The following is a 26,178-nucleotide window of genomic DNA, read 5'->3' on the forward strand; positions in this document are numbered from 1 at the left end:
GCAACTTAACAGGTCAAATTTCTTATAATAACACAAATCTGTACAACATTAAACTAATCCAGTTTGTTCTAAATTTGGTGTAAACTGAAGTGTGCACAAAGCTTTGGCTAGATGGAGACGGTCCTTAAGTAAAAGGGGGGACTTTGGAAAACAGTGTGATCCCTTAATTAAAAACAGAGATATTGAACCCAATTCTACAGATTCTTAAAATCTCCAATTTTGTTTAAATCATCTCATAAAAATCAAGCAGATTCAAAAATTCTAGTAAAATTTATTTTGTGACATACTGATAGGTAGTACTTACAATTTTGCCATTACCTTAAATAATAATGAGCAAAAGATTAAGCAAGTGGTTACAGACACAGCTTCTTTTGGCAACATCATACATTTTGCATGTAAACCAAGGGAAATATTCATGTCCCATGTGATTTTGATGAACAGCTCAAAAGCATAATTAGACCAGGACTTTTCACTATCGCTCTCCCCATCTCGCGCACTTGCTTGCCCACCAAATGTGAAATGTTCGCCTGTTCTCTCAAATGTGATGGTTGTTGAACTTATTTTTAGTGTCATTTGATAAGCTCCCCTGCTCGCAGAGAGACATCCTACTGACCCAGCCACTGGTCATTGTCTATACCAGTTCACATCAAAGCAGGCGCGCTTTGTCAGGTTTCGACTCGAATATCCATTTTGCATTTCATGTACAGTATCGAAAGTGACTGCATCATTCGAGCTTTTTCTCAGCTGCTGCTTTCTTCTCCCCCACAGTGTTTCTGCTCATACGGACATCATTTGGGATCGTCGTCTTGACAAGGCGGTTGGAAAAAAAAAATCATTAAATATATTTTTCCACAATGTTTGGAAAAGGGGCTGCAGTAGGATAATATAACTGCACTGTTTGGTTACAAACATGGGTACCTTTTTTCTCTTTCGAACGTAACCAGGGCAAAGTATGTTTTAAAAATCCAAGCAAAGCTTAAATAGTAATAGGTCATTCAATGTCAAAAAGCATAAAAAAGATGAGCAAAAATCTTCACAGGCTGCTGCTTGCTGTTGCCTTTAATTATATTAATTAAACTTTGAAATTCTCATGCAAAGAGAGTTGCTGGCTTGTGACACAGTAAAGCCCTTGGAGATTTAAAGAATGGGGGTATACCAGCCTATACAACCTTGGGTTGTAACAGTGCTGCTCTATTTTATCTTATTTATTTGTTTAATAGAAGTACGTAGATCAATGAATATGCTTTAATAGGGTAACACGTTATGAGCTACTGAACACAGGATTACAGCAATGGCAAAGCACCATCCACTATGTCAGGCCTCAGAGCACCAATGTCTCAATTTCTACAGAGGATCTTTGGTTATAGGCTGTACTGCTGTAAGATAACGCTCTATTAATTTCCTTTCTCGGTACATAATGAAAGAAAGGTGTCTTCAAAAACTAAAGGGCAAAGTCTAGCTGATTCCCATACCTTGGGGCATCCTGTCTACATTTTGTCATGCGTGTGCACTTTTCAGTGAAAAATGACAAGATTTTCAGTCAGACAACTCCCGTAAGGCATTGTAAAGTGGTGAAGTTGGAAAGATCTTGTGATGTGACATCGCTGAAAGGCAATGAACTTATGCACCGGGTAGGCCTGGTGGGATTGCTGCTCCGCCTGTGGCTAATAGGTTCTATTTTGACAATACACTCTGTCTATAAAATATGATTACCCAAAACAGCATATAACAGTCAGACTACATTCAGACTGGAAAAAAAGTTCAAAGTGACTTCAAGCGCCAAGAATCAATTGATTTTTTTTGGGAGAGGATGGCTAATGTTTACTTTGTGCCATTGCTGTCGTGCCATTACTCTGGGCCAGTGGTTAGGAGAGAAGCAGCTCATCTGTCAAGTTATCGCTGTACAGTTCTTGGTAGATTGAAGGGAAATCTGCATTGCTCTTGCTGCAGTTTTGTGACGAGTTAGCAAAATGCACCATGAAGATGGCGTTTCTTCCCCCCATCTTTTTCTATAGAAGGTTATTGATGTCCATTGGAAGTTAAGAATCCTTTGCCATTCCTCAGTAGGTAGTACAGAAAATAAAGCAGCTCTAGCTTCATCATTTCTACTGTGCCTGGACTCGGCTGAAGTTTATACAGCGGCCCTGAAAAGCAAAGGAAAAATAACGGCAATTATCCAAAGAAACAATTTGGTGTGAATACATAATTTAACTGCTATTAACTTATAGTATAAATAAGAATAGTTAGCAACCTTTAAATGTGCTAATAGCCTTAATTTTTCCTCATCTTTTACTCTTTATATTCAGTTGTAATAAATAATTCAGGTACAGGAAGCAATATCATTAACATTGTTTCACAATATAGACTGAACTCCCATTAGCTAATGTTACTTGTTGTTGGGTTTGATTGAGTTGCCATTACTTTACATGGAACTGGAGCTTCCTGAAGTTAAAAATAATGATACCATCATGACCTGGGTTGTAACCTGTCACTTTTGCTGAATGCTACAGTTGACATTCCATTCTGTATCTCCACACAATACAAGTAAACACAAAACGGCAGAAAGTAACAGATATACAACAGCAGTGAAGGGAACTTCTTGAAGGCTGAGTAGCACACTTCATGCTTTAGATACAGTCTAGGCTGGGCTGAAAGTCTCACCTGATGGCTGCAAGGATCCAAATGGCGAGTCTCAGTCTAGATCCTACTGGATATGCATTCACAACATTAAGACTGGTGTGCATCAACCAAATTTAAAGCTTCAATTTGAGAGAGTACAGGAAATGTGAGCAAGGAAACATTTGAACATACTATAGTGAAGCAGAAGGGGGTGCTCTTTTTAATGTCTGGACATTTTGGAATGGGCTGAAGGAACTTATCTATGAATCTGAACCATGATACAATCAATCAGAAGGATTTAATACCAACACTAAATCCAAAAATGTAAGAAAATGCCTGTGCATCTTTAAATGCAAAATGCATTATTTAACAAAGTAGTTTTTGGTTTTATTCAGTGGTTTTCAGGCCAGAATGTGGGCTCCTTTGCTTTCTGGGCGGGTGGGTGGGTCACAATTCATGACTTGCCTGTGGCATTTGAAATCAAGGTGGATATGACTTAATTTTCATCTACCCACCTCATTTTACTGATAGCAATGTTGGGCCGAGCAGCTCCACGCTGCTCCTTTGCTTCCCATGCTGCTTGCAGTCTCTGTGCACAGCAGAGCTCCTGGCAGCGTTGTTTGCTAATCATGTGGTCCAGTCAGTCTGCTCTTCTTAAAGGCAGACTGAATCTTAAGGGGAAACTACACAAAAATAGTACAGCCACAGAAATCATTGCAAAGTGAACACAGGCGGGCAGGCGGTTCCAGAGTGATGGATGTGGCACTGCAAGCATTAGTGGTAGAAGGAGGCAGAAGGAAGGAAGCCATGTTCTGTAGGGGTGGGGTGATGGTGCTAGGAGATCCTCATGGACCACCCTCATTAACAACCAGGTGGCCAGGGAGGGAATTCCCAGAGTCTGGTCCTGAGTCCTCGACCACAATGCCAAAAGCAGTCCAATGGCTTCATGAAGTGATCAAAGTCAGTGAATACATCATCACATGACATCTCCTACTCACCATACCACCAGTCCCTCACATTGTGCAATGCACCACACCCCCCCCCCATTACTCACCCAGTAGCACTTTCTGGCACTTGAGACTTATACCTAGCATCAAGATACTCCATTTCACCCTTAAATACCTACCAATACTCCCAGCCTCACACCCCTCTCTCACTGTCTCCACATACCTCCAGCTATTTAACTGTAGCAGGCACAGAGGTGGTGGCATAGTGGTATTGTCACTAGATTGCTAATCCAAAGGCTCAGGGTAATGCTCTGGGTTCGAATCCCACCACGCATGTTGGAGTTTGAATTCAATAAATATCTGGAATGAAACCATTGTCGATTGCCATAAAAACCTACTTGGTTCACTAATGCCCTTTAGGAAAGGAAATCTGCTGTCCTTACCTGGTCTCCCTACATGTGACTCCAGGTTGACTCTTTAAAAATGCCCTCTGGACAAGGGCAATTAGGGATGGGCAATAAATGCTGGCCTAGCCAGTGATGCCCACACCCCATGAATGAATTTTTAAAAATCATCCAACCACAAATGGCATTCTGCCTCTCTCGCAGGACAAGGTGACACACAACAGAAGGGAGCAGAGCAGAACCAGCAAGAACACCTGCATTTCCTGAGCCCTGTAGAGGTATCATGGAACAAGCAATGGGTGTCACATTGGAAATGGCTAAATTTTCCTGCCTATGCCCCTTCTCAACTCCAGCTCACCCTCATTCTGCTATTTGTCATGATAAGCATGTTGCTATGCTGTGACCATAGGCCCCTTACAGCCACTAACCTTCCTCTTCTGAGTTCTTCCTATCAGACACCCCATTGCCTCTCCAGCCACAGGAGGAAGAAAAGCAAACAGGAAGCACTGATGAAGAAACCCTGTCACCTGACCTGACACTCACAGCCTCCAGCTTAGGTATTGTAACTGCACACATCTTGGAGGCAAGTAGGGAATTGAGGTCACCATGTGCTGAATCATATGGCACGAGTGGTCTGCAGCCAGGCCAGGGTAAAAAGATAGTTTGTGCATCAACTCAGCAGAGGGCAAGGTGGCAAATGGGTACTACTATTTGAATATATTAAATAAATTTAAATGGACAGGAATTGCAGAATTCTGAGGTACAGAGGGGTTTGGGTGTCCTGGTACATGAATCGCAAAAAGTTAAAATGCAGGTGCAGGAAGGGATTAGGAAGCAAATGGAATGTTGGTGTTTATTGCAAGGAATATAAAAGACCACATCTGGAATAGTGTGTGCAGTTCTGGTCTCCTTATTTGAAAGAAGATCTAACTACATTAGAAGCAGTTCAGAGAAGATTGATTCAGACACATTCCTGGCATGAAGGGCTTATCTTATGAAGAAAGGTTGAACAGGTTTGGCCTATTCCCAGTGGAGTCTAGAAGAATGAGAGGTGATCGTTGAAACACAAAAGATCCTGAGGGGGCGTGATAGGGCAGATACGGGGAGGATGTTTCCTCTTGTGGAGGAGACTAGAACTAGGGGACACGGTTTGAGAATAAGAGGTCTCCTTTTTAAGACAGAGATGAGGGGAATTTTTTTCTCTCAGAGGGTCGTTAGTAAGTGAAACTCTTTTTCCCAGAGAGCAGTGGAGGCTGGATCATTGAATGTATTCAAGGCTGAGTTCAATTTTTGATAAACAAGGGAGTCAGGGTTATGGGGGGTAGGCAGGAGAGTGAAGTTGAGACACAGACAGTTCAGCCATGATCTTATCGAATGGTTGAGCAGGCTCACAGGGCCGAATGGCCTACTCCTAAGTTCTATGTTCCTACTACTGCAGAGAACTTAGAAGATTACCTTGACGGCTATGCTGATGGGTTTGCACACCAAGATGCCAGATGCATTGGCTTGCCTGCCAGGCTGTCTCTTGTTGCTGTCAAGGAGCATGGAGGACCCCAGCTCCACTTTGGCAGAGGGTATGGAGCAGAGCTTGACCTCGCCACAGACTCTGTTCCATCTCCCCATTGTTCTGCAGACCCAGAGGCATTTCCGCGGATGCCGTCCTACCTGTTGCAGCCTTTGCGTGAAATCTTATACCCGCCGCTACCCCTACCCCATGAGGATCTGGCAACATTATCTAGCAAATTCACGAACTTGTCACAACACCTCCAAAAACACTCCAGAATACTTCCACGTTCTTGCAATAGAAAAAGGTAAAAGAAAACTTGCAATTAAGGTGCTTGGACACCTTAAAACAGAGCTCACCTTGCTGCTTCATGCTGGGTTTTACTTGTATGGTCAACAAATTTGTTGCCCAAATTTGGAACAGTGGCATCACAGCCAGTTGGACTGTCTGCCATCAGGATAATGCTGAATTAACATCATCTGGTGCATTCAGGAGATAGACCTATCCTTTTGCCCTTATCCTCAAAGAATGGAATACGGGCTGCATAGGGGACAGCTAGTGGCACAGGCCACGCATGAAAAGTGATGCCAGGCCTCCATGGTCACATTACAAGTGGAACTATGCAAACCAAATATGTGCCTTTAATGTTTTACATTTGACTTCAATATATTTTAAATAAGCATTCTAGCTTTGAAATCTAAGAAGGTGTGAATTATTCCTATACAGATTTAACATGGACCAGTGAATCTATTTATAGTAGATATAAGTGGTCCCTTAATGGACATACCTTGAAATGAGGTCCATGAGTTAAATGCATAGTAACCATTTTCTGAACATTACAAATACATCTCGTCCATGCACTCCTTCACAAATTAAGGAGCTCTAATGAATAAGGGACCTCCGACAAAAGAGTACGCACATTATAAATATGTTTCATATTCTTGGCTGCTGCAGCAGGTACAGTATTTGACAGTTGGCTTTTCTATTTATTCATAGGCAGACATATGCACAAATAACTTGCTAATTACTGCTATAGAAATATGTATCCTACAGTCTCCTCCTTTACTGTCTTAACCTTTCCTCTAAAATTGTAATCAATACATGCATGAAAACCAACTAGATTGGGAACTTGGGAAATATTTAAAACCAAACTCAGCAAGTGAAACAAAATTCTTCTGAACAGCACAGGCAGATTATTTTTCTACATGTGCAACCTCAATGGAGTTAAGGCACATGGAGGGTAAATGTTTATCTTCACCATATGCATGGTCAACTATTGGAGCAGTTTGCCTGTCTGTTATGGCACCTGTCTGGAATACAGCAGGTTCTATAATGGTAGGTTACTGCCATTGGCAGTCAAGCAGTCCCAAAAACACAAGCTATAAAGCATTACCACTGAAAGCAATAATACTGAAACAACTATTAAAGAAAAGACTTGCACTTATATAGGACCTTTCACGATCACAGGTTATCGGAAAGTGCTTTACAGCCAATACTTTTTTCTTAAGTCCAGTCACTGTTGTGCACCAGCCAACTACTACACGACAAATAGAACTGTTCTCCTCATGCTGATCACTTTTATCAAGTTATTGTAGATATTAGAACAATAACCCCTGACCTTTTTAAGTTTCATAGCAATAAAACTGGTGCACCATTTCCCAAGACTACAATGTAAAACATGCTGAATGAAATCATTTGGCACTGACCTTGGTCATCAGCTGAAGGGAACCTATAATAGGTACAGCACGTTTCTTCTACAAAGAATAATGCCCAGCATGGATTGGTCAACATCATTTAGGCCCCCTCTGAAGTTCATGTGTGTAATTTATTCCCCAATTACAATATCTATTAAGGAGGCAAGTCATTGTAGCTTTTGACTTAGCAGTGCAGTACCCTTTAAGTCCCATATGAGGTTGGCTGAAAAAGCACAAGAATCAAACAAAGCAATCATCCTTAATTGTCAAGAATTAAGGGGCCTGTTTATCTAATCAACTGGTGGCTGGTTATCTCTGATGGTTGGAGCATGGTGCTAATAACACCAAGGTTGTGGCTTTGATCCCCGTGCTGGTCCTGAGCGTTGCAATCTGTTGCAATCCCCATACAAATGCACTGCCACAATAGAGGCACCTGTTGCAGCGCAAGGCTTCGAGAAAAAACTCATCAAGTAGCACTGTTAATTATCATACCTTCACAGCATACCAAACTTTTCAAAAGGATAGAATTAAGGGAAAAATTTTCCCCCGTTGGGGGAGGAAGAGTGGGAGCGGGTGCGAGCGGGCAGGCTCCTGATCAACAACCCCGGTCAGGGGTGCACCAACAGTTTACATGCACCACCAGCGTGGCGTCCGCCAGGAAGCGCTATGTGCCCCCTGTGCAGGTAAGGGGGATTCCCTCAGCTGGGAGTGCGCTCTTTCGCGCATACATGTGAAAGAGCACAAGATCTCCCTGAGACAAAGTGCTGCCTCAGGGAGATCGGCTCCATTTTGAAATTTTTAAGAAAGGAGTTTAAAAAGTTTCCCTGCCACATCTCCTCGTCACATGAGTTGGGACACGTCCATAACTTTTATTGTAACCTTTCATTAAAATTTTAAAACCCTCATGAAACCTCACCCTGCCAATGGATGAGGTTTCATGCTTTTTCACAAACCCGCCTGGGCTCTTGGCCTGCCCACCAACTTTAAGGTTGGACAGGCAGGTCCATTAATAAGATGAATTTGTTTCTTAATGGCCTTAATAGGCCGTTGACAGGTCACCCCGCGTCATTTTAAGTGCTAGCGAGTGGGCACCACCTCCCTGCATGCCGATGGAAAAATTTTGCCCGAAGTGAAAGCCCAAGTTTCATGGTTCAAAAACTGAGCAAGCTACAGACCAGAACATGATAGCTGAAGATTACATCCCGGTAAATACTGTAGTTGTATTCATTATAAATGTGTTTGTGATTTTGTTACATGCCATGCACTGACAAAATCTTTCAAGTGAGTACCTGGGGAAGATAGCATAACCTTGTCATGAACAGAATTTGATGCCATGTAGAGGAACCAGCAAAACTCCTAGGGGCAGAATTTTACATCCTGTGTGTGGGCATGCGCCCGACCTGATCGGGCATAAAATAGCGGGTGTGATGTCTTGTGAGCATCCTGATGTCATTGCACACTCGCGCAATATTTCGGTTGGCGGGCACGAGCGAGAGTCAGCAGTGCGCCCGCCGACAATTAAGAGGCCTATTAAAGTCATTAAAGTATTAATTAACAGGGATTTTTCGCTGCCCGTCCAAACTGACCGTTGGCCAGGCGGCCTTTGCGTTCTTGAGGAAATCCCCTCCACAGGCCGGATGAGGTTTCTGACATTAATAAAAAACAAAAGTAAAAATGTTTTGACATAATTTTTAGTATGTTTCTGTTCATTTGAGTGAGTCCTATGTGGAGGAGTTTTTCTGAATTTCATCACCTTTATTTTTGACTTTAAAATCCTTCAGCTCCCTGAGGCATCTCTCGGCCTTCAGGGAACTTTCAGTTTCCGTTCCCCCGCGCATGCGCAGACTCTTGTGCTTGCCCTCCTCCCGCCCTCACCCTGGCACTGCTGAGCTTCTCAGCGCATCTTTCACACCGGCAGGCCGCAAAGTGGCCAGCTAGTGTGAAATCATGGTCGGGGCCCATTGTGGGTGGCGGACAGTTTCCCGGCCACTCCCAGGCCAGCCCGCTGCACCCACCTGGCGGCCCGAAAATCCTGCCCCTAGGTATTACATGAAAGAGACTGAGAGTTTACGCCACATGAGGTCAGACAACTTATTGCATGAAGGACAGTTCTTCATTCCACAGTAATTTCAAGCACCACCAAGCATAGATGCCAGTTTCTTTCTTTTGCCTCTTCAGTACATCTCTGGAACAGTAATTTCTGTCCTAGAGATGGAGTATGTGAATCAGGGGGCAATCCATCTCTCAGAATGCTTGTTAACTCATCAACTCCACATATTGTTGAGAAATTCCTCCTCACATAGACCAGTAATGCTAGCATTTGGCAAAGCTTTCAATTTTGACAGGGATTGTCCACCTGTTGTACACTCCTCCTGATTTTATTTTCCAATTATCTCATAATTTTAAATACATCTCCGGGAATCTCCTTCCTTCTTGGAATAGGCCCCATTATATCAGATTGTATATTTCAAACTCAAGAGTCCCCAGAGGGACCAACTTCATCCAACTGCTTCTCCTAATTACACTCAAAGATCTTCCCTGCAAGTAAGTGAAATTGAACACCATTATGTTAACTAATGATATCCAACTCAGCCTATCCTATATTGTGGCGCTAATGAACACCATCATGGAGCAATGTGAACAACGTGTTCTAAAGAGGGATGACACCTCTCTCAGAATGCAGAGAAAACACAAACCATTAGCAATGTATGGTAGACACTGTCGATGCTTACTCCCCAATCTCAGATCCTGACAGGAGGACTAACCAAAGATACATGAGTTAAAAAGTTCAAAAGTAGTGCACGAATATTACTATGAAGCTATAGTATGGAAAATGCATAAACATGAGGGAATATTGAAATTACAAATAAAATAGAAAAAAAAACATTGTGATGACATGGGAAAGAATTTGGGAAGAAACACAGGAGCGGGCGCGGGTAGGCGCGCCTCCAATTGGCATCCTGATCGGGGGCGCACTGCCATTTTTAAGTGGATGGGCCAATTAAGGCGTGCTCAATGCGGCGTCCGCCAGGAAGCGCTATGTGCTCCCCGTGTGGGCGGGGGATTCCCTCAGCCGGGAGAGTGCTCTTTAACGCACGGGCATGAAAGAGTGCATTGATCTCCCTGAGGCTCAGTGCAGGCTCCGGGAGATAGGCTCAGAATTAAAACTTTGAAGTTAAATGTTGAAATAATTTCTCTTACGTGTCCCCTCTTGTGACACTGTCACATGAGTTAGGACATATCCATCAGTTTAACTCAAACATTTATTACATTTTTAAAAACCCTCATGAAACCTCATCCCGCCCATGGATGAGGTTTCATGCTTTTTCTGAAGCCCGTCAGGGCTCCTGGCCTGCCTGCCAACCTTAAGGTTGGATGGGCAAGTCCATTAATTATCTCAATTACTTTTTAAATGGTCTCAATAGGCCATTGACAGGTCGGCGGGTGCACAGCTGATTTGGCTGCGCCCCCGCCAACCTGAAAATTGAAATGACGCGGGATGACATCGTGAGTTCCGACCGCATCATTTTACACGTCGGCGAGCAGGCCCCACCCCCACTTGCCGACCTAAACATCCTGCCCATGGAGAAACATTAATACCTAATAGTAGGAAAGATATTAGATGTGAAAATACCATGGTTACGCAAATTACACATGCTATAACAGAATGAATGTAGAGTTGGAAAGAACTTCCTACAGACAAATCACGTTACAAAATCTTGCCACTCTTATGTTTAAAGGAAAAACTCATACATAACATAAGCACAGAGTAATGCTACAGGTTGATGAATGAACAACTGCGACTTTCACATGCGCTGGACAATACAAAAAACTCATATCCACTGTATATATAAGTCAATCTATAACACAAGAATATTAAAGATATAGAAGCAACTCACCCAGAAACCTCATTTAGTACAGAGCAGAGGGTCAGTATGTTATGTGGAATGGGGATAGAATCTTGGTGGCTCTGCTTTTAAATGTAGGTTGCTAGAGCACCAAGATCATATTCAGCACTTATTTACATTCCTGGACATGATATTAGGAGATGGACTGGAGACTGTAGAGGAGCTCTACACTCAGGCCTGAATTTTCACAATGACGGAGACAGTCTCCAGCTTCGCCAAAATGGCCCCGGAGCCCTGATTTCAGGAGTACTGCCTCTGAACCCAGCACCCACCATTTTCACTGGGGGTGGGGGTGGAGGAATGGATGAGAGTTGCAGTTTTCACATCCGTGGTTCATGGAGGCAGCTGCACATGTAAAGATGCAGCTGTCTTCATACAGATCCAATTTTCATACTGGGGTGCCCAAAACACGACAAGTGGAATTCACACTTTGCAAGAGAAGGCCTAAACTTATCGGGGTTCTTTGGAAAGGTAGGGTACCCTTTTGGATAGGTCCAGGTGCACCTTTGAGAGAGATCAATTACCCTTTGGGATAGTTAAAATTAGACATGAATGTGTGCAAAAAGTGGATAAACTCAATGGAACTGTCAAGCTGTCAAGGCATTTAAATCGCACTTAATTATGGTTTAAAAAAATCAATGCTTGCAATTTCACTCTGTCTGTAGACATAAACCTCAGCGTTATCATTATAGGATTTGTGCTGCGTGACTTATTCCATAGCCTATCAGTATTAGAGTGGAGTACCTGGCAGTTCACAGTTTGATTGACAGCTCCAAGTAGTCATAAAGTTTTTAATGTGGGTTTATAAATACAAATGTTTGTTGGGTTATGATTACAAATGCTTGTTTTTATAGGGGATTAGGCAATTTAAGGCATTTAAATATAGTGAATGGATTTTTATCAATCAGATTTTTTTAAATATTGAAGTCAATAATAGATACTTTGAACTTCATTTTATTTCATCTCAGCCTGGGTTCTGAGGTTGGCTGATGATGGATACTAGGTGAGTTATCATAAAGGGTGTAATGGCAAAGGGTGAGGATGGAAGGCATGGGTTGGCATGATTGGCACTAAGTTGGTATAGGAGCTACAAAGGGCCATGGGGTTGGGTACAGGGGCATAGGTTGACATAGGGGGGTGTAAAAAGCCATGGGGGTGAGTAGAGGGGTGCTATATGGGGGGGCGGTGATGGGGTGTTAGGGGTGGGGGATAGAGGTTTTTGTTTTGTTTTCTTGTTTTTTTTATAGCTGGGATGAAGTGCCAAAGCACCAAGGCCAGCCTTTCAGACAGACCACCTCTACAGCCAGCAGGCCCTGTTGCTGCCTCTGGACCGCTTCTGAGGTCAGTGGGCCTGGCTCTCGTTAAAAGTCAGCCTCCCCCACCGCCACGCCCTCAATGTAAATCAGACCATCCGGGGCACTTTCTGCCCCGACACAGGAGTGAAAATTCAGGCCTCAGATACACACTGTATTTGCTACCCGAGTGATGTTTATTACTCACACTGCAGTTCCATACTGAGTATGTGGACACATTAGTGGCACATGTACTGGACAGCCACTTAGGCTTAGTGGAGGGATCACTTATGAAAGTTCCCAATGCTGTTATGAATTTTTGATCAAAACTCCATAACACAGTCATAAAACCAGCTTCAAGCATGGGTGTGGTAGCATAACAGTTGTTTATGATACTGGGATGGCAAACCTCCTTTTGGCTAAACCCATTAAAACAAGTTGAGAATTTGACCATTTAAACTACTCAGTTGTTGTAAAAAAAAAGCCAAGTGTCTGACAGCACTACTCATGCTTGTCATTGGAAGCTCAGACATTGGGAGGGAAGAATCGGAAATTCAGTGAGACTCCAAAATTTTAAAGGCATCCTGCACCTCCAAAATGGGAGGCTCTGTTGCAAAATGTTGAATGACAGCGTTGTTCACGCTGAAAAATATCTGTGGCTGGAGTCCCCGGTTTCTCTGACAGTGTTGTTGAGGTTTTGATGAAGGACAGGACCAGAAGGAAAGAGTTATTATTCCTCGCAGATGGACATAGGGTGTGTTGCCTGACAGTCCAATTGTGGGAAAAGATAGCAGAGCACATGAAATCCAAGAGGCTCACATCACATGCCTGGCAGTAATGTAAAAAGAAATTCAATGACTTGACCACAGCTGCAAAGGTAAGACTTCCATTAAGAGCTTTATTACAAGTAGTCAGGCTCTGACCTAATGGTCTCTATGAGAGAGAGTAGAAATTGAGGGCTGGTGCAGGCTGAAGGCATCATAGTAACTGCCAAGATACTAGGCACCAATCTGCATATCAACTGCATGTTCAGGGAGTAAAAGCCCTTCAGTGCAAGTATGTTCCAGTGTCTTGTGTTGGGCTGTATAAAACTGGTGATGCCCTGCTAGTGAGGGAAGGCTGCAACCCTGACCAAGCCCTGAGCCCTTTTTATAATCTCCCTGTTTTGTAGCCTCCATAGGAAAAAAGATGAACTTACTGACACTGGCGAACAGTGTGCCTGGCTCCTGCTTACAGCAGGCATGCACAATAGATGGACTCTTTCCAGCTGTGCCTCCTCTTTCCAGCTAAAAGACACCCCAATCACTACAACCAGAGAGGCAACCAGAGGTCTAACAGAAGCCAATAGTCAAAATTTTCACTGTAGCCTCAGCTTGATACTCTCTGGAAAATTTAATAGTAGTAGAGCAGCCAGCAACAGCAGTACACTAATTTGCTTATTTTGATTGCTAATGATTCACTGGTGAACCCCTGTATGCAACATTAGAAATAATACCCTATCAACTGCTCCTGCCCATGATATGCTGGTCTATTGTAGAGCTGGTGACTATCATGCTAATGTTGTTCAAACTGATATTTGAATCCTGAAACAAGATCTGGACACTTATTTACATATATCAAATAGGTGCCCAATGATCTCAGGCAGGTGTGCAGGATACCCAAAAAGAGGCCTGATTGTCTTGGAAGTTCTTCTGGCACATTTGGAGACAACAGTCCAATTTTCAGGGTCCCAATGTCCATATATCCACCATTAAAGAGGTGGGCACCTATTGAAAATTGTCCTCTTTCTGTCCCCTCCAGAGCCCTAACAAGTTATTCAATTGAAGAGAAGAATCATTTAAGGCCCATGAACCCCTTGTTAGAACAACTGGGCTGGACAATTAATGCAAGCTCAGGAATAAATCCCAGGAATACATTTTTAAAAATCCATTTTGACAATATTTACAGGCAACTGTAAATCAATCAAGGATGGATAACGAAACCTCAAGCCTGTTCACGTTTCTGCACTGACACAGATTGGTGGAGAAATGTCATGGCTAAATAGCCATTGCTACTGTTTCAACTAAGCAGCCAGTTAACAGCGATCACATGCACAATCATCACTGAAATGTTTATAACATAACAGGAAAATTGGACGGAACAGCACATTTACCCTGAAACTACTAAGCAGGCCTTGAAAAAGGTAGAACAGATTGTGAGAAGAGCAGGGGGGCAATTTTCTCCCCGTTGAAGAGGCTGAGCAGGAGTAGACGAAGCTGGGCATGCAGCCGATCGCTGCTCGCGATCGGCTGCACACCGCCATTTTATGTGGGTGGGCCAATTAAGGCCCGTCCAGCGTGATGCGCACCCAAAGGTGCTCAGCACTCCAGCGCTCCCTGTGTGAGTCGGGGGGAGGAGTAGGCTGAGTCGCGCCCTGCGACATGTGAAAGAGCACAGAAATCTCCCTGAGGCACAGAGTTGCCTCAGGGAGTTTAATTTCATTGTGCAAAATTTAAATTAAAAAAAATTCAGACATGTCCCCTCATGTGACAGTGTCACATGAGTTGGGACATGTCAATGAATTTTAATTTAAACATTTATTTGATTTATAAATCCTTCATGAAACCTCATCTCGCCCGTGTATGAGGTTCCATGATAAACGTGAAGGCCGCCTGGGCTCTTCACCTGCCCGCCAACTTAAGGTTGGACAGGCAGCTCCATTAATTCTCTTTATTGGTTTTTAAATGGCCTTAATAGGCCTTTGACAGTTCGGCAGGGGCGCAGCCGACTCGTGCGCGCCCACCAAACTGAAAACCGGAATGACACACGGTGATGTTGGTACGCACATCTGACGTCATTTTACATGCTGGTGAGTGGGGCCCGCACCCTGACCAGAGGATTCAGGCCCAGGATTTCTGCCCACCCACTGGTGATGCCTCTAACCTCCTCAGAAATCCTGGGGCAGGTTTTTCTGGTTGGTGAGAGGGGATATGTTGGGCGTGCGTCCTGACGTCACCCCGCGTAATTTAAATATTCAGTTCGGCGGGCGCACAGCTGAATCGACTGTGCGCCCACCAACTGTCACGGCCTGTTAAGGCCATTAAAAAACTAATTAACCTCATTGATGGACCTGCCCAACCAACCTTAAGGTTAGTGGGCGGGATAAGGTTTCATGAGGGCTTTTAAATTTTTAAGAAAAGTTTCAATAAAACTTATGGCCGTGTCCCAACTCTTGTGACAGTGTGACAGGAGGGGACATAACAGGGAAAAATTTTAAACATGTTTATTAAAAGTTTTAAATCGGAGCCGATCTCCCTGAGGCAGCACTTAGCCTCAGGGAGATCTGTTTGCTCTTTCGTGCACATGCGTGAAAGAACGCATTCCCGGCTGAGGAAATCCTCCCTCCCTGCACAGTGAGAGCATAGCGCTTCCTGGTGGACGTCACGCTGGGCGGGCCTTAATTGGCCCACCCATGTAAAATGGCTGTGCCCGCCCCCCCCCCACCCCCCACCTCGATCTGAAGGGTGGCCACCGGCACCCGCATTTTCCCCCCCTCCCCACAACAGGGGGAAAACATTGCCCCTGGAATTAGGCTATTTTAAATTAATTGAGTAGGCCCCCACACTGTTTATGGTGCAACTGGAGCTTCAAATTTCAAACAAATTTGAACATTTGTGGACGAATGTATTATCAGCCCACACTGAAAGTATGGACATTTCCAACAAGAGACTCAAGGCTTTCTGCCATTCTGTCTGCCAGTATACTGGAAAACTGACCTCTCATTCCTTGGAGATTCAGGACTACCATGCAAAAAATGAAGACTTGCTGACCAAATGTCAAACAGACGCATATGCAACACGCAGGACAAAATGCAACAGGGATAGCAAATCACCAGATGGCCTGCAGCAGTTCAAGAGTGCAGCTCACCACCATCTTCTAAAGTGCAATTCAGGATGGACAACAAATGTGTGCCTCCCCAGCAATGCCTACTTCCCATGATAGAATAAAAAAAGAATCAAATCAATCCTCAGGTCTTCATTGAAGTGACGCAACTCAACCACAGCCTCTTTAGTGGCTCTACTCCTCTATTATCACTTCACCCTATTGCAGTAACTCACTGGTAGGTGTGACCCTGCTGTGGTTCATCAACTCCTTTATTCACTTCATACTCACTCCAGCCTGTTTTGCTACAACCAGCAAAAGGAGGAAAATATATCCCCATGTTGCTTTCGCAGATCATGTTCCTTGCCTTTGATCACAATTATGTCCATATGCTTGGTCGGAAATCTCCTATGGTATTAATTGCTTTGTTTGTTATCCGCAATTGTTTGCCTTTGTTATCCTAACACCAGAGGCAGAATCTTCTGGTTGATGTGTGGGTGGTGGAGCCCGCCCGCCAGCACTTAAAATGTGGCGCGCAGATGTCGCGCGAGTATCCCGACGTCAACACGCAGCATCGCGATATTTCGGTCGGCGGGCGCTATGCAGCGGGATGTGCGCCCGCCATTAATTAAAGGCCTCGTTAAGGTCCTTAACTTGCCAATCGTCGATGATTTTGAGGGGCCCGTGCGAATTCCGGCTTGGTGCACGGGCCCAACAGGCAGGCGGATAAGAGATTTTTTTTACAAACCTCATCCAGTGGCGGGATGAGGTTTGATAGCGCTTTTAAAAATCGTTTAATAAAGTTTTTGTTTATTTCATTAACATGTCCCATCTCGTGTGACATTTTCACACGAGGAGGGACATGCTAATGAATTTTTTATTGTTCTATTTTTTTATATTTGCCAGCCTTTCAGCGATCTCCCTGAGGCAGCACTTTGCCTCAGGGAGATGTGCGCTCTTTCGTGTGCATGTGCGGAAGAGCGCACTCTGGCAGTTGGGGAATCCCCTCCCGCCCGCACAGGGAGCGCTTAGCGCTTCCCATCAGGCGGCCAGCTGGGTGGGTCTTAATTGGCCCGCCCACTTAAAATGGCAGCAGGACCCGTTTCGGTGGCGGCGATCGGCCTGCCCACCCATGAAGGGCAAAATTCTGCCCCAGATCTGGAGTTAAATACACATCTGTTGATAGGCTTCTGCAGCATGAACTCCTTAATAATAACACTTGGCCAGTTCACCTAGATTTTTCTTTTCACCCACATTTTTATTCCTGGTTTTGAAAGATACTCAGAGCATCATTAAACAGGGATGATCAACGTGTTATAAAAACAGAAAACGTGGGAAATACTCTGAAGGTCAGGTAACATCTGTGGAGAGGAAACAGCGTTAATGTTTCAGGTCGATGACCTCTCATTAGTTCAATGCATTGGCACTTTTTCCCAACATCCCAACACTTATCACTCATATCTTCTTTTTTGGTTAAGATTTATACATTGGGAATTGTCAGACTCTTACTTCTGAATAATTGCTTCCATAGAACCTATGTGGGCATAAACTCCTTTATTTACTTCATACTCACTCCAACCCGTTTTTCCATGATAAGCAAAAGAATGAAAATCTATCCCCATGCCGTTCACAAAGGAATACAACTTTTTTTTCATTGAGATTAAACTTTAGATTACCAATGTTTGTGACAGTATTCCAGGATGATTTAAAAATCCTACTGCAGGGGCTAAATTAAAAAGCAGAACCACAAAGGTAATAATCTCTGGATTACTACCTGAGTCAATAGCAAATTGGCGTTGGGTAAATAAGATCAGAGGGTTGAATGTGTGGCTCAAAGATTGGTGTGGGAGAAATGGGTTTCGATTTGGGGGGGCGCTGGCACTAGTACTGGGGAAAGAGGGAGCTATACTGTTGGGATGGCCTTCACCTGAACTGCGTTGGGACCAGTGTGCTGGTGAGTATAACTAGGGCTGTTGAGTGTGCTTTAAACTTAATAGTTTTGAAGTGGGGGTCAGAGGGATGCTCATGTAAGGGGAGATTTGGAAAGTTAAAGAGAAAGAACAAGGCAAGAGTGCAGGGTAGCGATGTCAATAATGATAACCAGAGTGTGACAGGAAGAGACAGAGCGTATAAACATAAGTGTGCACCAGCAAAAAATTGTCAAGGTGGGGAAAAATGGTATTAAACTGACAAAGGGGAGGAGAGTTTAGGGCCAGAATCTTCTGTTCAGCGAGCAGGGGTGGGCCCTGCTTGCCGACGCATAAAATGACTTGCGGTGACATCGGGCGTGTGTCCTGATGTCACCACGCATCATTCAGACCCTTAGTACGGCGTGCATGCAGCAGAGTCGGCTGCATGCCCGCTGAGCTGTCAAAGGCCTTTTAAGGACACTTAGATTCCAATTAAGATCATTAAGTGAGCTGCCCATCCAACCTGAAGGTTGGCGGGCAGGCGAAGAGCCCAGGCGGCCTTCGCATTTATCATGAAACCTAATCCACGGGCGGGATGAGGTTTCATGAAGGGTTTATTAAGCAAATATTTTTTTAAATTAAAATTCATTGACATATCCCAGCTTATGTCAAACTGTCACAAGGGGACATGTCTGAATAATTTTTTTTCTCTCTAATAAAATTTTTAAAGATCAAACTAATCTCCCAGAGACAGCTCTGTGAAAGAGCACAGGCCCTGACTCAGCCTATTCCCCCCGCCCGCACAGGGAGCGCTCAGCACTTATGGGTGTGCATCACGCTGGGCGGGCCTTAATTGGCCCGCCCACTCAAAATGGCTGCCAGCCCTCCTACGCCTGCTCCTGCCCAACCCCCCACAAATGGGGAGAAAATTCTCTCCCCAGGTGAAGGGTGATTTAGAAATCTAAAAACTAAAATTGAGGCAGTCGAAAAATATTTTGGCGAGAATGAAGACAAGATGAATGGGACAGGAATGCACAGACAGTTTAACAGTAATAGTGTATCAGTCAGTAGGGTTCATGCAGGGAATAGTAATAAAAAAATAAAATTGAAGCAACTTTATCTGACTGCATGGAGCATCCACAATAAGATGGCTGAATTAATGGCACAAATAGAGGTAAATGGTTTAGATCCAATCACCATTATAAAGTGACCAAAGTAGGGAAATAAACATTCCAGAGTACACAACATTTCAAAAAGACAGGCAGAATGAAAAAGGAGGAGTAGCCCTGATAACAAAAGGATGATATAAGGACGTTAGTGAGAAAGGATCTTGACTCATAAAATCAGGAAATTAAATCAGTATGGGTGAAGGTTAGGAGTAGCAAGTGTCAGAAAATGCTGGCAGGAGTAATTTATAGGGCCCCCAACAGTAATTATACCACTGGACGGAGCATTAAACAAGAAATTATTGGACCTTGTAACAAAGGTAATATAATAGTTGTGGGAAACTTTAATCTTCACATAGACTGGGTCAATCGAATTGGCAAAGGGATCTGGAAGATGAGTTTGTAGAATGTTTGTGTGACATTTTCCTGGATTTACTGGGACATAGAGATCATAATACAATTGAATTCCACATCTAAACTTGAAAACAACATATTCCAATCACAAACAAGAATCTTAAACTTAACCAAAGCATAGGTTTGAGGGGAGAGCTGGCTAAGGTTGATTGGGTAAATAGACTAAAAGGTATATTGGTAAATAAGTAATGGGTAATGTTTAAGATTTAAACATTTAAACAGCACCCATTTAAAACAGAGATGAAGAGAATTGTTTTCTCTCAGAGGGTAGCAAGTCTTTGGAACTCTCTTCCTCAAAAGGCAGTGGAAGCAGAGTCTTTGAATATTTTTAAGACAATGGTAGATAGATTCTTGATAAACAAGGGATGAAAGGTCATCGGGGGTAGGCTGAAGGTTACAGTCACATCAGCCATGACCTTACTGAATGGCGGAGCAGGCTTGAGGAGCGAGTGGCCTATTCCTGCTCCTATTTCGTACGTTCGCATTTAAAGAAATAATTCAAAATGTTCAACAAAAAATACATTCCACTTAAAAACTCAGTGAGAGAGATCCATCTGTGGCTTACTAAGGAGGTTAAGGATAGTATTAGATTATGAGTAGAGGCTTATAATGTTGCAAAATATCGTAGTAAGTTTGAGGATTGGGAGTGTTTTAGAAACAAGGGCCACCAAAAAGTTGACAAATAGGGAAAAAATAGAATGAGAGAGTAAACCAGCCAAGAATATAAAAACATATTGTAAGAGCTTCTACAAGTATGTAAAAAGGAACTGAACAGCTAAAGTGAATGTTGATGCAAAGACAGAAGAAATTATCATGGGGAATGAGGAAATGGCAGAGACATTGAACAAATATTTTGTGTCTGCCTCCACAGTACATGACACAAGTTACAAACCAGAAATAAAGGATAACCTAGGGGTTAATAACAGTGATGAAATTAAGATAATATCAGCAGAGAGAAAGTACTGGACAAAATCAAAGGACTAAAACTCAATAAACCCCCAAGACCTGATGGCCTGCATCCTAGCATTCTAAAAGAAAAAGTTGCAGAGATATTGGATGCACTGGCTATATTCCCTAGATTCTGGAATGACCCCCAGGAGATTCAAATGCACATGTAACACTGTTATTCAAGAAAGGAAGGAGAGAAAAAAATAGGGAACTACAGGCCAGTTAGCCTGATGTTAGTCATTGGGGGAAGTGCTGAAATCAATTAAGGAACTCTTAACAATGCACTTAGAAAAGCATGGCCTGGATTTTTCCTATGGCGGGCGGGCTGGATGGGAGCGAGCATGGAGCCATTCGCCGCCCATTTGATTGGCTGCGCACCACCATTTTACGTGAGCGGCCGGCAGGGCTCAGCGCTACTTGTGTGGACAGGGGGAGGAGGGAGAGTCAGAGCCAATGCTCTTTTGCGCATGCGCCCATAAGCGCTTCAATCTCCCTGAGGCACAGAGCTGCATCAGGGAGATTGAATGGTTACGAAAATAACTAAAGAATCGATTAAAAAGTTTATTCAAACATGCCCCCTCATGTGACTATGTCACATGAGTTGGGACATGTTTATAAAGGTGGTAAAATTTATTTACTTATTCTATAAAAGCTTCAGGAAACCTCACTCAGCCCATGGATAAGGCTTCCTGAAAAACGCGAAGGCCACTTGGGCTTTTCGCCTGCCTGCCAACCTTAAGGTCGGACAGGCAGCGTTCTTAAGTACTTTAATTAGTTTCTTAATGGCCTTAATAGGTCCTTAACATTTCGGCAGACATGCAGCTGAGTCCGGCGCGCGCCTGCCAAACAAAATATCATGATGGCGCTCGACGATCACCCGTCGGCGTGTCGGGCCCGCTGCCCCTGCACACTGACCGAAAGATTCTGCCCCATGGTATGAATAAGTGAATGTGGGTTTACGAAAGGGAAAATCATGTTTGACAAATTTATTTGGAGTTTTTTGAGGATATAGCTAGTTGGTTAGGTAAAGGGGAACTTTCATTTCCAAAAAGCATTCAGTGAGGTGCCACACAAAAGGTTAATACACAAGTGCTCATGCAGTTGGGGGTATTATATTAGCATTGCTAGAGGATTGGTTAGTAGACAGGAAGCAGAGAGTAGGGATAAATGAGGCACCTACAGGTTGGCAGCCTGTGATTGGTGGAGTGCTGCAAGGATCAATGCTGGGGCCTCAGCTATTTACAACTGAAATTAATGAAGAGACAAAGTAATGTATCTAAGTTTATACAAATAATACAAAGCTAGGTGGAAAGCAAGCTGTGAGGAGGATGCAAAAAGTTAGATGGAAGAATTTTTAGGTCAGCGGGTGGGCGTGATCGGCAGGTCTAGGATCGGCCGGGGAACAGACCGCCAACCACAATGGGCCCCCGACTGCAATTTCATGCTAGCTGGCCAATTCACAGCCAGCCAACGTGAAGCGCACGCTGAAATGCTCAGCGTTGCTAGGACGGGGGCCAGAGGAGGGCAGGCACTGACATCAGCGCAGGCGCAGGCGAGCGCTGAATGATCGTTCCCTGAAGGCAGAGAGCTGCTTCAGGGAGCTGAAGACCTGAAAGATAAAAAAAATAAAGGTTTTAGGAGCTGAAAGAAATGTCCATGAATCATAAGAAATTACCTGAAAATTGTACTGAATGGTGCAGCAGGCTTGATGGGCTGTATGGTCCACTCCTGCCTATTACTTATGTTCTTACGTAGATCAATAGCTACTGGAAATGCTGTCCACAAAAATGTATTTATATTTTACTTCATCATGGAAACCTCATCCCTCCTGTGAATGAGGTTTGAAGAAAAATGCAAAATCTGCCTGGCCGATTTGCTTGTCTGCCAACTGTAAGGTTGGACGGGCAACCGTAAAATTAAAGACAATTGCAACTTTAATTACCTTAATTGGCCTCTTAATTGTCAGTTGGCACGCTTCCGACTTTTGCACGCTGACCGAAATATAGCACAAGCGTGGGATGATGTCGGGATGCTCGCCTGACACCATCTTGCGAAATTTTACGTCCAATCAAGTTGGGTGAGCGGCCACCCACTGACCTAAAAATTCTGCCCACAGACAGGTTAAGTGAGTGGGCAATAGGGTGGCAGATAAGACTATAATATGAGGAAGTGTGAGGTTATTCCTTTTGGTTGTAAGAATAGAGAAGCAGAATATTTTTAAAAACTTGTAAATGTTGATGGTCAGAGAAAAATAAACCACAGGTACAGCAAACAATTACAAAAGCAACTGGTATGTTGGTCTTTATTTCAAGGGGAACAAAGAAGTCTTGCTACAATTTTAGTGAGACCACACCTAGAAAAGTGTGTGTGGATTTGGCTTGCTTATTTTGGGAAGAATATACCACATCGGAGGCAGTACAGCGAAGGTTCACTAGATTGGTCCCTGGGATGAGAGGGTTGTCATATCTTGAGGGATTATCTCATTGAAACATTCAAGATTATGAAGGGGGTTGACAGGATAGATTCTAAGAGGTTATTTCCCCCTCCCAGGAATCTAAAACAAGGGGGCACATTTTCAGGATAAGGAGCCAATCATTTTGGACTGAGATGAGGAGAAATGACTTCATTCAAAAGGTTGTAAATGTTTGGAATTCTCTACCCCAGAGGGCTGTGGATGCACCATTTTTGACTATATTCAAACTTGAGATAATTTTTTTTTTGATCTCTTAGGGAATCAAGGGATGTAGGAAGCGGATGGGAAAGCGGAGTTGTAGCTGAAGATCAGCTATAATTGTACTGAATGGTGCAGGAGGCTTGATGGGCTGTATGGTCTACTCCTGCCCCTATTACTTATGTTCTTACGTATATCAATATCAAATATAATTATGAAGCTATAATGCATTATGGTTTTCCATGTTACCATCATTATATAGGGGATGATAATAAGGTGGTGCCTCCCAGAAAATGCCACAAAAATAATGAGCCTGACCATTGTGTCAGCTGTTCATATTATTGGCCCCAAAGTGTTCCATTTGTACTTTGTACATAGGGTTCTCTTATAATTAATGTAAAATCTAGTATATTTTTACATGTGGTGTAAATATAAGGGAATAGCTTGTACAACTGTGCGACTTCAATTTTTTAAAATCTGATCTAGATTATTTAAATAATGGATGATCAAAACTGCTTCCTGCAGTCATTTTATTTTTGTGGCTTTCATTCAGTGCAAACATTTCAAGTAAATTCAAGACAGTTTTAATCAGGGAAATATGGTAAACAATTCTTTTTTAAATGAACAAAGCCTTGTGTTGAGTGGATGACTGCGACAGAAGTTTCTTAGTACATCTGCAAGGGAAGACAGGATGTGGTTTTTAATTGCATCAGCGCTCTCCCTGCCAGCAGAAGTTCATTAACCTTTTCTTGTCTGCTATTAGATTTTGCAAAAAAACCTCCTTAAAAATTACTGATACAATTCATTTCTGTGCTCTAAATGTTTTAACTCATAAAGGACCCCCATTATGGTGCAGCAGCGAGAACCAAAAGTAAAACGATCGGCTTGTTTGCAATGCAATGCACCCCTTTTTCTCTGATGGTAGATAACTGGAAGATGCAAGGTACAGATGTTTCCAGTTTGACCGACTGCTGCGATGCTTAACTGCTCCTCCTTGATTTCATCAAAGCAAATGTACGGCGCTGCCGTGTAACAGCTCTGAGCACAGGCCCTTGCTGTTTCAAACCTATTTTCAGGGAGCAGCCAGTAGATTGGCCAAGGCTACCTCACAGAAGGTACAGCAGGCACAGATGGCACTAATGCATGAATGCGATCGAGGCAGATTTTCAGCATAGGGAGTCCAGATCCAACAGGTTCCAAATGACTGCAGTGCACCCACTCTTTCCAAGGATTACCAAGGTTAAAAAAATTATAAACCCCAGATCCTGTCTCGGGGAGAAATAATAACTGAAAATGTTATGAATTCATTGCTAAAGTATTTTACAGCACATAAAAGATGGCATTCAGTATTCAAATCAAAATCTAAGTACCAAGTTGTTGATCTTAGGATGTGGAATCCAGATATGACTTTATGCTGCAAGAATGCATTTTCTTACAAACAGTACTCGTTTTTAAGCATTATGCATTAACTGAATCTGATCACCAGTCTACACGACAGGCGTTTAAAGCACTCAAACCCCACATCGTATCTTGCAAAAAGGCTCCTTTTAAACTTGTGTAAGGATCCACTGTTTCTCTTTGCAGTTTTTTTCCTCCCTTTTCCTAAACACTCTGGTACTATTCTCACATGACCTCCCCATATATATATATGACCTGAATCAATGAATAGAGCATTATCTATCCAAATTTGCAAATGAAAGTTAAGAGGATGGAAGCAGGAAGATACAAAGGGGCAGAGACAGAATAAGTAAGTTGGCAAAACTATTGCAGCTGGAGTTCAATGTGATTAAGTGTTGAGATCATCCACTTCGGATCCAAGTAAGACCATTCGGAATAATTTCTCAATGGTGTGAGACCAGGAGCTACGCAGCAGCAAAGAAATTTAGATGCCGGCATGTACAAATCACCAAAGAATTTTTGTAAGCATGCACAAGTTATCAAAAAGGGAATGCAATGTTAATACTGGTGAAATCAGGAAGGACCTGTTCACACAAGAGGTTGGGAAAAGCTGGAACTCACCACCCAAAAATAGCTGTGGACACTGGGTCAATTGAAATTTTTTAGACAGGTATCAATAGAGTTTTGTTAGATAAGGATATAAGGGGAAATGGTCAAAGGCTGATAAATGGAGTTCAGGCACAGAGCTGCTGTGATCGAACAGAATAGCATTAAATGTTCAAGGGACTGAACTACCTATTCCTGCTCATATGAGATTACATGGAACATCGATGGCTTATTGAACTATGCTGTGGGAGGAAATGTTTGCTGCCCATTTGCCTTTGGTATGTCTTGCTGATTACAAACCTGCTAGCCTATCTTCACGTGAGATCCATAAACTGCAGAATGGGTTATCCAGAACTATGGCCTATTTTTATCCTGGTTCTGCTAACAAGTTACAGGATCTGTTCGTGATATGATAAAATAAGACCAAATGGCCTTTGACAGTTTCAGAATCAATTCAGGATGACCTTAATTTAAAAAAAAGCTTTCGAGACAAATGTTTTTATCTTTACCTGATTCTGTTTAATTATAAAGCATGAACAATAATCTTGTTTTGATTTTTCTCTTATTTTATTATGACTATGTAGCATAGATAAAGTTCTATGGTCACATCGGTTACGCAGCATGGAATAATAAATTATGAATTTGTTTAGCAGCAGTAAATACCTTCATACCAATGGCTTTGTAAGCATGCTAGGCTCAATATTAACTGGCAGTAGACCAAAAGATTTGATTCATTCAAAGACCATTTTGAACGAAAGAAACCTTCAGAGGGTTAATAATGTCATGAATTTTATACTAAGCCATAGATGTGAGAAATTAATTTGGTAATCACTTTT

General features: G+C 43.0%; 1 protein-coding gene across 2 annotated transcripts in view; it reads right to left on the reverse strand.

The window, feature by feature from the left end:
- Positions 1 to 255: 255 nt before the first annotated feature.
- antxr2a (ANTXR cell adhesion molecule 2a) overlaps positions 256 to 26,178 on the reverse strand; it is a 311,452-nt gene continuing 285,529 nt past the window's right edge. Inside the window, exons 17-18 of one of the 2 annotated variants that reach the window (XR_005943132.1) lie at positions 1,826 to 2,144; positions 256 to 805 (exon numbers count right to left, since the gene is read on the reverse strand). Coding sequence is in view for 1 of the 2 variants with exons in the window: in XM_041188750.1 (XP_041044684.1) it covers positions 2,106 to 2,144 (39 nt within the window). In the remaining variant the exon portion in view is untranslated. Of the gene's footprint in view, positions 2,145 to 26,178 lie in introns of both variants that reach the window. The other variant, XM_041188750.1, reaches the window with a different exon arrangement.

The sequence above is a fragment of the Carcharodon carcharias genome, chromosome 1 (assembly GCF_017639515.1).
Source record: "Carcharodon carcharias isolate sCarCar2 chromosome 1, sCarCar2.pri, whole genome shotgun sequence".
Classification (NCBI taxonomy): domain Eukaryota; kingdom Metazoa; phylum Chordata; class Chondrichthyes; order Lamniformes; family Lamnidae; genus Carcharodon; species Carcharodon carcharias.